The sequence below is a fragment of the Euleptes europaea genome, chromosome 4 (genome assembly GCF_029931775.1).
Source record: "Euleptes europaea isolate rEulEur1 chromosome 4, rEulEur1.hap1, whole genome shotgun sequence".
Classification (NCBI taxonomy): domain Eukaryota; kingdom Metazoa; phylum Chordata; class Lepidosauria; order Squamata; family Sphaerodactylidae; genus Euleptes; species Euleptes europaea.
Genome location: NC_079315.1, coordinates 86,647,140 through 86,665,268, shown reverse-complemented (window position 1 = coordinate 86,665,268; position 18,129 = coordinate 86,647,140). Strand labels below are relative to the sequence as shown.

Genomic DNA, 18,129 nt, shown 5'->3' with positions numbered 1-18,129 from the left:
CCACTTACAGCGGGCCCACCTGGACTGCGGGGGTAGTGCGACCCTTGGATGTAAGCGTGGTCTCTCGCCATGCTGGCGTCCCTGGAGGCATTCCCGGTCCGTGGAGCTGTCGTTAGGCAGCTTCCTAACCCCTTTCGTGCTGGGACTGCCCCCTAATGCAACGGCTTGCTGCAACAATTTTTGGTGGCACAGCATTACTGTTTGCAGTGGGGCCTCCCCCCCCTTGTTTTCGGGTTTTTAACAATAAAAAAAACCCTTTTGCCCTCTGTGGTGGCCGCAAAACCTCATTAGAGGCACCATGGCCACACCACCCCCAGCTGCTGTGGCTCTCAGGAACGGGCTGTTATACTGCCAGCAGCTTTTTGAAAAAACAAAACCTTATTACACAAGGAGCTTCATTGCTGGTCATCAAAATTAAATTTATCACCACCACTGGCAACTGTATTTGTGACCCCTGAAGCAGAACGCTACATAGCCCTCAAGTACAGCTATGTTTTCTAAAGTTTCCACTGTGTGAGAATCATTGGTTAATCCCTATATCCAACACCAAGGACTGGACCCATAGCAATAGCCAAGTCTGTCCAACTGGACCAGCAGAAGCTGTAATTCAATGCTCTGAAAAGCTGAATTGACTGCTACGTTTGCAGGAAAAATATTAAAGAAAAATATTAGTTAAAGAACAATACCAGGAGCAGTAAATTAATAGCAACATCTGTATACATCATAAAAATACCAACTGGGATGACAAAGTGTGCTTTCTATACCCTTATGCGACAATTTCTTTGGTCCATGTACATAATCTATTCACGTTATTTTTAACAGAAAGTTTTCAGAGAAGAGGTGAGTAGGAGAAGAAATGGAAAGGTTATAATTTTTCAAGGACATCTCCTTTACTGCATTTCAATGGCTTCATAAAGCATAAACAGCACATTTATGTACCACTAAATCACTGTTTCGTGTTCTAATGAATCAGCAAAAATAAAACACCTCTCAACTAAGACATGAATGAAAACGGCAAAGCTTCAAAACGGAGCCTGTGTAGCCAAATGTTCCAGGCATATGTGTCACCAAAGCAAAAATACAAGCAACTAGCCCCAGATTTTGATTTAACATAACTTAATTTTTGGATACTCTTACAATTCAGAGGCCTCACAGAACCACTTTCTTAAGAACTGGGTTCTTGAATTTTACCTCACATTAAGTAATATTAAGGCCACTAACAATTCCAAAGCAACACTACCATCCCCTTTTCCCCATCCCAAAGCAACAGTCATAAACTATTCATTATCCAAGATATTATCAATATCTTACATGGATATTAAGATATTAAGTGTATTAAGATATGATCCATATCTTACATTATTCATTTCTCTGAGGCCCATGTTCATCACATCATCAGGCAAAACTCTCTTTCAAGCATCTGACACTTGAATTGAATCCATTCACATGATCAGGGTCTTACAAGGGAGCTGAAACATCCAAATATTGAAAACCTACTGATTTCATTATAAGAATGTAAGTATAGTATAAGACAACAAAATCAAACATACAGGAAGCCTGAAAAAGTGGACAGGGAGGATATATGTTATCTTGATAAGTCATTCCTGGCTATTACTATAATAATTAATCATACATAAGCAATGAGCCACAGCTCATAGACATTCAGCAACTGGGGTTGGCAGGTCCCTCTTCACCACCAGCGGGAATTTTTTAGGGCGGAGCCTGAGGAGGGCGGGGTTTGGGGAAGGGAGGGACTTCAATGCCAAAGTGGCCATTTTCTCCAGGGGAACGGATCTCTATCGGCTGGAGATTAGTTGTAATAGCGGGAGATCTCCAGCTACAACCTGGTGGTTGGCAACCCTATCATCAACTTAAGAAGAGTTTGTTTTTATACCCTGCTTTTCTCTAACATACGGAGTCTCAAAGTGGCTTACAATCGCCTTTCCTTCCCATCCCTTCAACAGGCACCCTTGTGAGGTAGGTGGGGCTGAGAGAGTTCTGAGAGAGCTGTGACTGGCCCAAGGTCACCCAGAAAGCTTCATTGGGAGGAGTGGGGAATCAAACCCGGTTCTCCAGATTACATTCCACTGCTCATGTGGAGAAGTGGAGAATCAAACTCGTATTATAGCTTTGTGAAAATATATACTATTTCTATTCATTGTTGTTTTGCACGAACAACAGGCTGATCATTAAAAGACACTGACGGCCCTCCAGCACATTTAGTTTATACCTGAGAGATCTTTAGGAATGCATTTGTTTCAGAGTATACGCTGGCCAAATTGGGACAATGGATGAAGTGCAGTTATTTGAGAACACTTAAGAATTGACTTGCTGAATCATTATTTATACAATACTATAATTGACCAAGATCCATCTAGTTCAGTACTCTGTATCCATTAGCCAACCAGATACCCCAAGGAAGCTATATTGCTTTTTAAGCAACAATGAAAAAATAGGAACAGGGTTAAAGAGCTGAATAATTTGAGATTTAACTTGGATGTAAAACTTACTTTTTCAGGCTCTGTGTAAAGAAAAGCCCCAGAGTTTAAAAAACTGAGGTCAAAAGAGCTTTGGAAGAATTCTGCCACAACACACTGGGAATATAATTAATAGTAGTAACTGAAGATCCACCATAGAAACCCTGTTTCATAGCATCAGGACTCCTCTTCCTTCAAAAAAGAAATGTAAGCTGTAGAGCAAGGCGCCTTAAAGTTCTCTTCTGCCCCTCTTGCCTTGAACATAGCATACATGTCTCTCTAAACTCCAAACATAGATTCCAGTAGGAACTTAAAAACCAACAAATTTATTTCAGCATAAGCTTTTGTCAGCCAGAACTCCTTTTCTTAGATAAACTAAATAAAGGCTTTCTGCTGGGTATTAAACTATGCCTAATGGATGTATGCTTCTATGCATGTGAGGAAGTGAGCTCTGAGTCACGAAAGCTCAAGATGAAATAAACTTTTAACCTTTTCAGGTGCCATTGGACTCCTATGTAGCTTTCCTATAACAATCTAACATCACAGCCCTCTGCACTTAGAGTAGGAAGTGGATGATGATCAGCTGAGTGGCGAATCCTCTTTCAATTCCCTTCTCCTCCTCCTCCACTAGTGCTCCTCTGCCTCTGATTATAGCTGCTCTCATTTCCCCCTGGCTTGAGTTTAGAGGAGACCTCAGCATCTGGCCAGGTTGCTACAGCAACTCAAGATAGCACCCAATGTCTTGCAAGATGGCTTCACAATACTTCAGAGGGCATTTTTGGTAGCTGTGGTGACTGAATGCAGAGGTGTGCAATGCTTGCTGCACAGCATGGCCCGTTCACAGGGTACAATGACCTTGGCCAAGCATCAGGTATCTCATCTGATTACTGAACATTGGTTAAAGACACTGTTTTCTGAAGCAAGGCCCTGTGACACAGTGGGAGGTAAAGCAACCAACAATGGTGTTAGAAGTTTTACAAGACTTCAGACTATATTTCTTTTTCTCTTTGAAATATTACTGGTTTGTGATATGTCCCAGATGCATATGAAAACCACAGAAAAATGAGGGGGGGGGAATTAGCAGCTGAATTGCATTTTTCTGCACAGTTGAACTCCCCCAGATACAGACCTTCTCGTCTGGCTCCACTGAGCAGATGTCACTATTCACACAGTGGCCAGCACTTTGAAATAAGATATAGTGATAATTTCTTCATGAATATGTTTTGGTGACAGTACTAGTGTAAATGTTTAGCTGCATTTCACTATCGTTTATATAATAAAACAATTTAGCACAATGCAAGTTAGCATGTAAATGTATGGTTAATGTCGCAGTAATGCACAGCAGATTTTAAAAAGCAGATTCTTTATTCAATGAATAGCAGAGTTAATATAGTAAGTTACCAATAATGACCACTGAAAAACAGGAATTATGTTATGGAATTCCCAGACTCAATTTTAGAGAAAATGACGATGCAGAAACAAATCTACACCCATGATACGCTATACACGATTTAATGCAAATTATATTTTTCACCCTATTTCATTTGATAAAGAAAAAGCCTCTTTTAAGTCAGAAAGAATAAGAAAGTGCTATGTCATCAATGGATGATGCAGATTTTATGATTCAAAGCTTTTCCGTCTGACAAGAGTAATCCAGGTCAACCCCACATATAGGAAATTTATCCAGCCCTGATAGGAGAAGCCACTAAGGAGGCACAATCAGTTCAGGAATTACCTTTTTAGTTTTTATGAGCAGCTCTGTTTTTCTTTTGGGATAGTCTTCTCTTAAAAAGCCTCCCTTACAGCTTGCTCATCCATTTTCCATTGTTTTCCTGGCCCTGTGCCTAGGAATGAGAAAGGGTTCTTCCACTTTTCTCTTTAATTAAAACTTATGAAGGCTAGATTATTTGCTTCTGGACTGCAGGAGGTTCTCACTATCACATGACAAGGTTTCAAAACCCCAGGCATAGAGACTTGACACATCATGTAGCAGATCACTAGGTATAATTAAGGTTGGAGGAGACTGGGTGGGAATGAGACGATACAGATAAATATATAATTCAAGTGACCAGAGGCATATAGAATTCCCATCTTCAAAAGACTCTGCTCCTTTCTCTAACCTTTAAGGTTATTCTAGCCCTTCTTCCAGTAACATTTCTTGACTAGATCCCAGTGATTTAAAATACCAAAAACCTTTATAGATAATTTCATGATCATACATTATAATAATTAGCCTATAGTAGTGAGTTTAAAACAGATTTCTCTTGCTATTTGTCAATGAAAAGATATGTTGTGATTCAAATAATTTCAGCCACTTATAAATCCAGATGGCCTAAATTCATCTGATTTCACACCCATTATTTAGCTCCCGCATCTCCCAAAAAAGCCACTCCGGAAGGCTGTTCAGTATTTGGGGATGCGGCTATGGTGCAGGAGGGAGACTGCAGCAAAAAACAGAATTGGCTTAAACTGTTACTACATCTTCACATGAACCCCTGCTCTATCAAAGGGATGGAGATTTCTACCAATGCTGCCTTCCAATTGCAACCCTTGGCCCACATGCATCATTGTTTTCATAGGGATTATCCACTCCTATATGAACCTCCCTATAAAGATGTGGCAGATGTCCCATATGAACCTATAAAGATGTGGCAGATGATCAGCACAACTTTGACAGTGCCCATCATTTATGGGGTGTGTGGAGAAGAGTGAATTCAGGTCCTAGGCCCCTTCTTCTCTAACAGGTGATTACCACTACCTTACCACTTGTTCAGAAAGTATGCATAATTTCATGAAAATTTTGTGGATCAGGACTAATTGTAAACCATTTTGTAAACTTTCAGCATAAGAGTCACCATATTTATTGAAGAAAACCAGAACACCTTTAAAAGACAAGTTAAAACCTCATCAGTACAATGAATTTTATGTTATAATCCCAGGCTTAAAGTCCTGTGAGTATGAAGTGAACAGGGTAGCTTTGGCCTGGTCACTACGGCAGAATTCTCACCTGTGTCTTCATAGCAAAATTTCTGACTGCCCGTGGCTGCTCATAGGACTGAATGTTCCTCCAATTAAAAATAATAATAATATTTTACACAGAGAACTAGATGTCTGAGAGAATGCAACCTTCTGACACACTAGTTTTTCATCTGTAGAAATGCCCCTAGGTTTGCAGAAAAATCTGAAATCTAAAAAAATGGGTCAGGTAAAGCTCCCCCCAAATAATAGAAATAAAACCTCTAGCCTTAAGAAATGAATGCCCACCGAGGATTTGTGAAACTACCCTCTGAGATCTAGGTGGCCAACTTTGGGGTTTACAAGGTAATCATAAAACTATTGCTGAGCCTTTCAAATCTTGGCATTTGTTATTCAAAGGTGGTGGTGGGGAAACTGAGGCTCAAACTGCACATTACATTTATGCAGGGCTTTTTTGTGGCAGTACTCACCAGTACTGAGTACCGGCCGCTTGGGGGGGGGGGGCTCTCCTAAGTCCTAAGGGGATGGGGGGGAGAATTGGTGGAAAACAACGCAACTTTATATATGAATTCTGCATTTTATTTCTTTTTCAACAACAGCAACAAAGCCCACTGCATTTAGCACAGGATCACCACAGGGACTTGCAGACATATGGCAACTGTTTTCTCCATGGGAACTCTTCTAAAGCACCACAGGGGTCTGATATGGATTGGGGCCAGCCTCAGCCTCCCCCTCATGCCCTTCTGCCTACCTGAAACACACATGGGGCATTATTTGCCACCAATAAGGGACTACATGTGCACTGAACGCCAATGAGACATACGACAGTCCCCAGGGCCATTTGGTGTCCCGAAAACGGCATGGGGTGTGTGTGACTGGAGACCATTCCCCATGTAACAGTGGTGCAACCCTCCTGACTGCCGATTCTCACCCTTTGCCCACCATCCACCCCGTCTGCTCATTCCCTCATGCGTCCTTCTCCCACTGAGAGAAAGATGTGTCAGTCCTACTCATCATCACTACTGTACACAGCCAACACACACTTCCCCAGCAGCACTGGGTGGTGCATGCAGCCAGAAATGTCAGTAGGCATGCAAGAGGGCAGAAATGGGCTCACAGGTGAGCAGGGGAGGCATGTAGGCAGCGGAACATGGAAGTCGGTGGTTACGATGACACCACAGGGGCTTTTAGGCACTCTCCCTCTCCCCACCCCTGGCAACCTCTGCTAGGCATTAGTATTCAGAGCCTTCCTTCCTTCCTCCAATTTAATTTCCCAGTCCTCTATGACAGTTACAGCAGCCTTTGATTAAAGGGACCAGAATGTAGTAGGAAAGAAGCATGTCCTCCTCAGAGCACATATTTAGAGAAGCACCAGTGAGAGCTGCTTGTTCTGGTTTGACACGATGTCAAACCATAATTAAGTTTCCCTAACCATGGTTTGGCTTTATGCTTGAGGTAAAAAGATTCTTACCATATAGCAACTGCACTTGTTAGACAAATGTACTCTAAATGTGGATAATTCAGCTGTGAAAGTATCACGAGGCAGCCTCATCTTCCTGAAAGCCAATGAAGGTGGGCTTATTTTGAGTAGTGTTATTTAACCGAACTGTACCAAACCATCCAAAAAACAACAAAACCACAACAGCTCATGTTTATTAAACCCAAAGGCTATATTTGTGATGGCTATATGAAGGGAACATGTCCTTCACTGTTTGATAGTAATATGGGAACTCTTTCTCTTCCTTCAGGAAGATATAAAGTCAGTTGGGTGCAATAAAAAAAAAACACCTTGGAACAATATTAAATGGAAAACTGCTGAGCATCTAGAACAAAGAATATTGACAACACTACACTGTTTAGGTCCCAAAAGAGTACATTTAGAAACCAAGTAACTGGAAATGAATGCTGAACTAATTCCATGGTTCACCAAACACATGCAATAATATGTTGATTCTAGTACAGTTACAGGCAACGAATCTGAATGCCTGGCAGGTCAGGATTAAAAATTGAAACAGAAGTGGATGCCATTCTCAGAAGTGGAAGCTGTTTTCTGAACAGAGATTGCTGTCCCTCATCTGCATGGTGTCATAAGCACCACCACCACCACCAATGGAAGTTTGTTTTCCTTACAGTAACCAATTGTACCACATGTTTTCTTATTTTAAAAAATTTACTCATGGGTAAAGAGAACCAAGAAAATTAGACTTAAAAATAATTAAAGCTCATATTTAACGGTTGAAAATTAGTTGCCTACATGCATTGGTAATTACAACCCATAGAAAACATTAAACTTGATCCATGTCAACAAATTCAGTAAGTTCCAGTGGCTGACAAATTTAATTTCACATTGCCAAATAAGCATTCTGTATTTTACACTTTTCAGTTTCATTATATGTTGCTTAGTTCTGGGATCCCGTGACAAACAGAACACTATTAACTATAAGTAACTCTTCAGAAAGGAGTAAAAGTGTTGTTGTTTTTTTAAATGACATCAAATTCAAATTAACTCAGTTTTAAAACCAAGAAGGTTCACTGTGTATGCTCCAACAGTCTTGATTCACCTGGGGACAGCCACAATTTTCTGACTCACTGCTTTCTGATTGACCTGATTTCCTTTTTTCTTTTGTGCATATATGCACATCTATCTTTGCATTTACCATGGTATACAAGAGACAACAACTAGGCCTCAGCTATCTGTGCAGGCTTAAATCCATTGGCCTTACCATTAGTGGGTTTCCTCTTGAAGTATGATCTCTGTGCTTGTGTACACTTCTAGTAATGATCATAGGCAGAGAAAACCTTGAACTTACCCCTGCAACACCACCCACTCCTTCCAATGTCACTGGGACAAGGCTCTCCCTACCACCATGCTAGCCCAGGAGTGTAAGTCAACTTCACTACAAATTCGAAGCCCAGTAACAGTGCTCCTGACGGATCGTTCTTAATTTCCTGGCAGCTGCTTCACTTTGCCTGCAACTGAAGACTGTTGAATCCAGGGAGAGAAGAGACGCCTCTCAGAGGAGATACAAAAGAGACAAAAGGACTGGCCCTATTAACTCCCTCCTTGTATGCTGGATGGAGGTAAAGAGAAAAACAGGATGTTGGTACAGCGTGGAGTGGGCTGTTCAAAATCCTGGTGCAGGAATTGTAGGCAGTGCTTGAAACAAGGGAAATAATGGAGCGCAGTTCTTCACCTTAGCAATAAGTGAACAGGGACAGGTCAGTGTGGTTAAGAAATCCTCTGGGCATCTATAGAGACATTCTTTATCATGTTACCTTCTCAAGAACTCAGCCCCATAGGCCCAAGAAGAGCTATGGGCATGGCTCACATGCTTTGCATTCAGAAAACTATGTTCTCAACTCCTGGTACCTCCAGTTAAAGACTGTCTACTAACTGGTCTCCAAAAGACATTTCTCTGCCCGAGACATTAGAAAGCCACTTCCATTTAGAGTAGACGATACTACTGTTCTAGGGCCCTCCCTAGAACCCTCCCTAGGCCCCTCTCAATACAACTGCATCACAAATAGTTATTTTAAAATCTCACTGCAGATCTTAATTGCTAAAATAAGATGGTATGAGAGCTCAGACCTGACTAAATGAATTCCATCCTCTAAGATGACTGCTACTTAATCCTTAAGAACCAACTAGAGGTGGCTACCCATTTCAAAAGTAAGGACACTCTGTATATGCTCCAAGACACCATAATCTGAAGAAGTGAACTGATGAAGGTTAAAGCAGAAATACCTAAACAGGATAACAGCTGAACATCAAGAAGACAGAAGTAATCACTACTGAGGAATTACTCAACTTTAAGGTTGACAATGAAGAAATTTAAATGGTTAAAGGTTTTTTATTCCTTGGGTCAATTGTCATCAAAAGGGAGACTGCAACTAAGAAATCAGAAGGAGACTTGAGACTGGGAAGGGCAGACATGAAAGAGCTAGGAAAGATTTTTAAGGGTGAGGATATGTCACTGGCAACCAAGATCAAGTTAATTCATGCCATAGTATTCCCTAATACTATGTATGGGTGTGAAAATTGGACAATGAAGAAAGCTGACAGGAAGAAAGTTGATTCGTTTGAAATGTGGTGTTGGAAGAGAGTTTTACCGATTCCATGGGCTGCCAAAAAGACAAATAAGTGGGTTCTAGATCAAATCAAGCCCCAACTCTCCCTACAAAACTAAAATGATCAAACTGAAGCTATCGTACTTCAGTCACATTCTGAGAAGACAAGAGTCACTGGAAAAGACAATAACGCTAGGAAAAGTTGAGGAAGATACAACATGAGATGGGTTGACTCAAGCAAGCAAGCCACAGCCCTTGGTTTACAAGGCCTGTTAATGATAGAGTATTTGGGAGGACATTAATTCATAGGGTCACCATAAGTTAGAAGCGACTTGACAGCAGTTAACACACATCACCATCAGCTATTGATAAACTCAGAAGGAAGCAGCTATAGGTAATTGCCACTTTCTTGTACTACTTTATCAGAAACAAAACAACAATAAATAACCACACTAGCAGACATGGGATTTAATTCTAGACAAAAGAAAATTATCAGAATGACAGCTGCTGTCAACGAAAGACTAGAAGTCATGTTGAATTACAGAATACAGGGCTAGTAGCAAAAATATCTTCCAGGTAGATAAAACCTAAGGGTTAAATAAGTAACACACATTCTCTCTAAATCATACCAGGAAACAATAAAATTGCAGACAATGAAACACCTCTAAAACTGAAACACCCAAAACAAGTTTAAAAATTAAGCTTAATGTATTTAACACTAGTGACATGATCTGTACAAGCTGAATGACTTCCTACAAAATATAAAACAAGGTAAAGCTAATGCCTCAGAATTCCAAAATAATTCTCATTGTTCCTGAGCTACTTTTAGAATAGATTTAGACATTCAAAACTTAGCAACAAAAGCAAAACTACAAACACTTTTATAAAGAGATATATAAATTAAGCCAAGAGGAGAAAATATAATGTTGTCTAATTGAACTGTAAGGTCCTAACTAGAGATGTGAGGGCTGAGAAGAAAACCCAGAAAAATGTGTGCCTTTTCCAATTTGTCTGAATTGGAAAATATGGGCACCACTGAAATGAAACTCTTATTATGAAATATTTTCTACTTTAGAATGAATAAAATGCTTAAGGCAAGGCTATTCACATTCAAAATATACCGCAATTTTTCCAACGGAAACATTTTCCAATGGAAAAATTGAGCAATAAGGGGTAACACAGAAAAAGCCTCATATTGTAGGCATACAGTATTTTCAATACTTTTTTTGTTTAAAAGTAATCTTTGCAACAATTAAGGTGCTATAATGTGTTTAGTGATACTACATTATGAAAGAGTTTAGTGTTTTCAATGTTATAAATTTTAGCTTAATATCCAAACATTCTGACAGTCCTACTTATTTGTGACTATCAGAGAGTTTCTGTCCAAATAATCTTTTGTTTGCAATATAATTTGATTTCAACTTTCAACATTTATTTTTTCCTACTTCTCAGATGGCAAAATTAAAGATACATGTGCTATGGTCACATGCAGTGCAGCAGTTTGCAACTCTTTCTCAAATACTGGGTATTCTTGCAATTTACCTTATACAAAATGGAGAACAGTTATACTTTCAAATTCCGTAAATATGGTAAATAGGACAATTTTATATTCTGACTAAGTTACAAATAATGCATTTCATGTTGTTAAATCAGTAAACAAAGTTTAGGTTTTATAGGAAAATAAATATTGCATATATTTTAATCCCCCCCCCCAAATCCCGTTATTTCTCAAGGGGGAGGATTCCAAGGGTTCAAAATTTCCAAACATTTTACAGCTCTAGTTCTAACACCATATTACTGTGAATGGATATCTTACAGAAGAAAAGAGTCTATCAGATTTACGATTCTTTTAAAGGTACACAAAACAATTTTAACATGGTCATTCAAAGTCTTGTTGATTTCACTAGGATTCCGCTGACGCGCAGCTTTCCAGAAACTAGATTTCCAGTGAGTTTGGAAACCTTGCATTTTAAAAATAGGTAGCAAATAAGTAAGTAGTGATTATAAGGGAAAATCCACATAGAGAGAAAGGATATAGCACACAGAAATGGTTCAGGTTTAATTCATATGGGGGGGGTGTTTAATATTTTTCTAGTATTAAAGACAATTTGCAAAAGGACAAATCGTGTTTTCATGTATCTACTGGCTTCAGCTTTAACCTAACACACTGATATTTCCAGGAGGAGGATAGAGCAGCACCTCTACTGCAGTTTTCTCCTTCCTCCCATTCCTGGGAGAGGTAGAGATGAAAGTGGCAGAGGTGGAGACCAGGAGGAGGAGGCGGCAGCAATGGCAGCTCTCTTCTCTCTCCTACAAGGTCCTCAGTACAGGTGACCAGGAAAGGAAAGATGTAGTGGAGATGGCATGTGAGCCACTCAGGTGGAGGCAATGGAGCGGCAAGCAAGTGGGTTTGCAAGCCTGGCAGGGAAGAAAGGAGGTGGCAGTGAGAAGGGTGAGAGGGGCACAGCCTCTGTATCAACCCAGGAAAAGTTGGCAGCAGGGAGGAGGAGTAAAGGGGGGGGGAAGAGAGGCAAAGGGGCTGATGGGGAACACAGGAAGCAAGATAAAAGGATAGGATCTCCTTTCAAGTCTTGTGGGACTCTGTTGTAGTAGTAGTAGTAGTTCCTGCCTTGTGGGAAAAACATCAACAAGAGAACATCCAGAGAGAAAAAATAAGTAATGCTTTTCCTTATTATTAACTAGGCACAGTCCAGCCAACAATATACACCTTCAATCCAGAAAGATATCAATAGAAAAAAGTTACACACATCCTTAATTCTTCCACACTAAAAATCAATCCCACTTAAATGCTTAGCTGTGGCTGGATAGCATCCTTATTAACTTGTATTTCATGATAACATTTAATAGTTTTCCCAATAGCAATTTAATCTGTTTTCTCTTTCACGTAACGTCACTGATAAATATAATCACCAGACGTTTAATTCAAGTTTCAACCCTTACATTAATTTTGTTGTGTTGGCCAAACTTAATTTTTAAAAAATATGGAATTGTTATATCTTGAACAGAAATTCACGTATGGGCTAAGATTTTCATCAGCTGGGAGAAAAATACTGAATAATAAACTGTCATTGACTCCTTTTGTATGTAATATTTCAAATTTGCTACAGATTTACCCACTGCTTTAGCCTTGGCAACAATAACAAAATTAATGTTTATTAACGATCAAAACTTCTCATTAAAAAAAATCCACGCATATCTGTAGTGCTGGAATTTTCTTTTTAAATCACAGACATCTAGTCTAATCGTCCAAAATGTGTACTGCTAAAAACATTCATGGGAACTGTTTTAACTAGCAGCTTATGTTAATTCCCCATCAATGTATCACATATGTTAGGATTAGCTATACACAGTCACATGAATCACTCCTCCAATGGTATAGTTCAAATGGCATTGGTACCTGGGCCTAGCACCTACAATTGTAAGGATAGCAACTGTGTTTCCTCGTTCAGCTGTATCGCACAGTGAACCTCTCCTTTGTTGACTGTCAAACACCACCACAGCAGAGTCAAATACAGCATGACGACAGATACCTCACATTTCCTGGAGATGCTGGGGCATAAAAACTGGTACAGCACTGAATAATGTAAACACAATTATGTTTCCAGTATATACTAATCACTATGGATACAGTTTACAAGACCAGCCTTTTTGTGCATGGACTTCATATTTACCGTTACCACTACAGCCATGATGTTATCTAAAGCAAGTTGGACAGATGCCGCCCTGCCCCCCTCCCTCGCTTCTAGATTTTTATATAATCACCTAGGTTAATGGATAATAAAGTTCCTCAGAATATACAAGGAACTCATGTTTTTTTCTGGCATGGGATTGAAAATGATTCCCCAATCCAGCAGAGTGAGGATATAGCTTTAAGCGGATCAGGTTGGATCTGGCTGTGATGGCTTTTGCAGGGCTGAGGACCAAATCTGACAAGATGCTGGGATATCAGTGATATCTCAAGCATTTTTAATTGGTAAATAGCTACTGGGGAATAGTTAAGCACAGCACAGAAAAAAGGGCAATTTGTGCATTAGCATCAACAGGGCAAACAGCAAGTCCAGTCGGTCTCTTGAGAAAATGGTACTAATCTGAATTGGAGCCCACACAGCTTCTATTTACCAATTAAAGCACTCAGAAGATTCAGTCACAGATCTCCCACCACCTTATCTAGCTTGGCCCCAATTTTGATACTGCTGTAGAACTGAATCTGTTTGTCTCTTCATTCCTTCATCCCAAAATATCTCCTCAACCTTCACATTTATGAACATACCCAAACATTTTAGATCTCCAGTCTTCTCTTCTAAAGGTGTCCCACTATGTGGGGAAGGTTGAAAACAAATTTGGGGGCCCTCATTAAAGGAACAGCCTCCCTGAGCCAGGAGAAAAGGCGGGGTATAAATGTTTAAATAAATAACCTGCCAAAGCTACAAAGCTCTAAGATACGGAATGGGGCTATGATATAGTGGTAAACATCTGCTTTGCATGCAGAATGTTTCAGGTGCAATCTCCAGGTGCAATCATCCCATTTAAAAGGATGAGATAATAGGTGATGTGAGAGTCCTCTGCCAGAGACCCTGGGAAATCACTGCCAGCCAGAGAAGGCAAAACTGACCTTGATAGACCAATGGTTTGGCTCAGGAACCCTGTGAACCAACCCATTTGTGCATTAACTTACTGTGCAGGGGGAGAGAATGGATACAAGCACACTGGCCTCACCCCACTCCCACACAACTGCATGAGGTGAACATGCGGAAGAAATGCTAATACAGCCCCCCTTCCTTTGATCAGTAAGGTTTGGAAAGCAAAGCTGCTAAACACAAGGAAGGGGTTATGTACAAGCACTTCCTCCACGCATTTGCACCATGCAGATGTCTCAGTGATCGTGTGTAGTCAGGGCCACTCTCCCTCCCTGCGTGGTGAGTTACAGCATGGACAGATCATCCATTCATTTGTAGCAAGATACTCTTAGCTGGAAAATGGAAGTACATAAAAATTTGATATGAAAGCTATGATAGCTTTCCCTAGATGTTATTCTGCCTCTGAAGAACACCCATCTCCAAACATAGGGTCCTTAACAGCCAAATAAAGAGTTAGAGGATCTGCATTTTTCAGTTTTTTTGCCCTCTGTGATTTCATCCTGCCACAGAGAGAGCCCTTTTATGTGTTTCTCTCTCTCTCTGAAGATACAACACATTTGCAGGACAACACTATTGTTTCAACAGAAGTCAGAATGTAAAGCCGACTGCTTATTCCTCATACCCAACATGTTAGTGGACTACTACAACTGAAGTATATCACTCAACAGTACACTTGTGGCTCTGATCCTACTACAATCATTCACACACTTAGAACTTGCTTTGAATCAAGACTACTTAAAACAACATAAACATGCTGAACTTTGGCTAGATTGAGTATTACTTGCAGAATTTCATAGGCAATCAACCCAAGATAAGGACAGGAGTCACAAATGGAACACTGAATACATTGCATGGAGTGGCATACAGCATAGTACAAAAACTGACAAGTTCTTTAAGTGCTGGAATAAACACAACAGACTTAAATTTAGAGGGTTTTTTGGTTCTTCGCATTTTAAAATAAAAAGCACAAATACTGCTGCTCATAGTAAGCATCCATTACTATCAGAATCCACATAAAATATGTACAAAAATTGCATAGGTTAACTGTTTCATATGTATTTTAACTCTGAATTTAAAAACTGGTTTACTGATATATGTATGGGAGAGGGGTTGATTTTAATGGTTTTATAATATCATGTATGTTTTAAATTGTTAGCCGCCTTGGCAACCTTTGTAAGGGCAGAAAGGCGGCATACAAATTTTGCTAATAAATAATAAATTAATCATGTTCTGAAGAAACCAATAATAGTTGGGAAATTCAGGTCATAGAAACCTGTGACTTACTTGGCAAAGACATGTTGAGCAACCAAAAATTATTTTGTCCAGAGCTAATTAAATTCCTCCCTGCAGGAAGCAGGAGATGAAAAGAGGCAGGAGAAGGATGGTATGGGAAAAAGTAGTTCTATAATGGCCTTTAAGTTGTACACTAATGATTACATATTTTGCTCAAGTAGTATAAACACTGAAATCATATCAAATCCGTGTTTGTTTGTTTACAACTTCCACTGAAACTCTCTTTCTGAAGGAAACCATGACTTTGCTACCAAAGTAGATTTCAAGGGTGAATCCAGGCCCTACAAGTACATGCTTGCAATCACAACTATCAAAGCACACTAGCTGTCATCTCCCAACAACCTCGTGCTACAGCCAGAGGACAACTCATGAACAACTTCATGCAGAAAAATCTTGCTGAAGCTAATGGAAGCTGTGCAAGTGTGGTCTTGCCAGCTTCCACCTGTTACAAAAGAGTTTGCACTCAAGAGGCGCCTAACTAATTGTGCCAAATCCTTTTCATAACACTTACATAAGCAGGCTACCAGAATATCTGCAGGAGCTTTTCCTTAGGTTTCTTAACTTTAGGGTGTTTTTTTAATCCAAAACTATTTTTCCTATTAGATACACTAGGCAGTATTGATGGATCATTTATAGGCTTATATAACTCTACTCTTCCCTATACGTCACTTTTTGCCAACGTATCTTTCTTCCTCCTCTTTTTTATTATTGCCATATATATTCAAGTTTATGAAGGCATAACAACTTTTGACCTTATCTACAGGACTGCTACCATCTTCTCTCTCTTAAGGATGCACCCTTACCAGTCTGCTAAAAGTGGCTGAACATAGTGGCTGAACACAGCTTAGAGGGACATTCTTGCAATGCATACAAGGTTAATGTTCGTTTCCCTTCTCCTGTTAACTATGGAATGTTGAAAGTACCAATAACTTACGTAGTCATGAAAGGCTTTAGCTTCACTTGAGTGTTCACACGTTTCACGTCTTTCCGGAGCTGCACAGTAGAGATCCCAAAAAACACTAAAAGCGAAAAAAGGACATTGTAACTTGCACTTTACATGTACTCTAAATACAAGAAACCCACAGTACTCAAACTACCCCATTATATCTTACGGTCACCACAGCACTCACCTCGCTATCCTTCTAAACAGTATTTTGGCATCAGAATTGCTGAGTATCACAGCTGGCAGTGTGCAAATATTGGAACAGTGAAAGCTAACCCTACCTCTGCACATACTAAAGGCTACATGCAGGCCTTGATTACATGCGTTCACTGTATGACGAATACCCATATTTTCTTTGCTTTAAACCACCACCACAGACAACCCAAAAGCTGCTGAAGAATATTCAATTCTGAAAAGAATCAAGCCACCATGATCCATTTTACAGCCCATTCCTGAAGGGGGAGGGTCAGTTAGGCAGTGGCCTGGAGCGGCACAGCCACACCACTTCCTCAGAGGCTTCCCAGCCTCAAAATAACAATATTAAAGGGAAGAAAATAAACAAATTTGTGTAACTCCTCCAGGGAGCAAAATAGCTGAAGTAGCAATGCCACAGCGAGAAGGGGTGTTCCTGGGGCGAAAGGGGTCTGGAAGCTGACTAACCTCAGCTCTGCCCCAGGGAACGCCCCCCCTACATACTGGTGTGGGCTTTCCCTTCCGGGATTTCCATGCCAGAGTGGCAGCGCCAGTGGCAGAGGTCGGCACAGCTCCATGGCTCCCCAGCGCTGGCATGTTTGCCCCCACACCAGTGTCCATGCCACTTTGTGCAGTGGTAAAGTGGCACGGATGCTGACGTGGGGTCACACTATCCTTTGGAGCTCCCCTCCCTTCAGGAATGCACGGTTAGTAGCCTTCAACCCCATTATTAATAAAAGCAAACGCCCAATACATAGTGGCTGAACACAGCTTAGAGGGACAGTTTATCTAAACAGAAAGTGTCTGGAGTGTTTTACAAATCTCACGAACAGTTAAACCTCCAAGTTGTAGCACCAGATCTCCCCTGCCAGTCTTTCATAAGAAGCAAGGAGGAGGGAATTGGTGGAACAGAGCTGATAAATATCCATTAATTAACAAAAAAGATTAAAGTAAACCAATTATAATTTTGAATCAAAGTCTCTTTTTAACATGCAGAGGACTATGTAAATGAAGCTAACACAGGGTTATATGTATTTAATATAATGTATTCTTCATTCACCTGTTGATAATTTCTCTGAGTCTTTAAAGTGTTTATATTTTTCTTATGGTCAAGCAGCATAGATATGGCATACTAGATAATGAATTACATATTTATTTCTATGGGCCTCACACTGAAGCCGGGCCATGGAAAATGAACACTCATGTTCAGATCCAATCCTGGTCCTGTATTTCAGAGAGTCTTCTAGATCTTCTTCATAATTTTAAATTAATTTTAATGTAGGATTAGGATTTTTGCATGCTCCCCAGTGATCATATCTGCATATCTAATCAGAGATTCTCCAATGCACACTTTGCAGTTGTGTGCAAACCTCTCTCATTCATTTCAACAGCGGTAAAAGCTTCAAAGGGATGGGTGCACAAAATCTGCCCCTCCATTGAAGTTAGCATAGACACTACTGGGCATATATGCACCCTTTGTGGGTTAGAAACTTGAGCATCTGAACAGCTCTTAAAATAAGCT

General features: G+C 40.2%; 1 protein-coding gene across 9 annotated transcripts in view; it reads right to left on the bottom strand.

Annotated features, from left to right (window-relative positions):
- SSBP2 (single stranded DNA binding protein 2) overlaps positions 1-18,129 on the bottom strand; it is a 138,320-nt gene that overhangs the window by 73,639 nt on the left and 46,552 nt on the right. For 6 of the 9 annotated variants that reach the window (XM_056847809.1, XM_056847810.1, XM_056847811.1 and 3 more), the window contains exon 4: positions 16,407-16,491. The exons of the other annotated variants lie outside the window; for them this stretch is intronic. In XM_056847809.1, the coding sequence (XP_056703787.1) occupies positions 16,407-16,491 (85 nt within the window). The remainder of the gene's footprint in view (positions 1-16,406; positions 16,492-18,129) is intronic. 9 annotated transcript variants of the gene reach the window in all.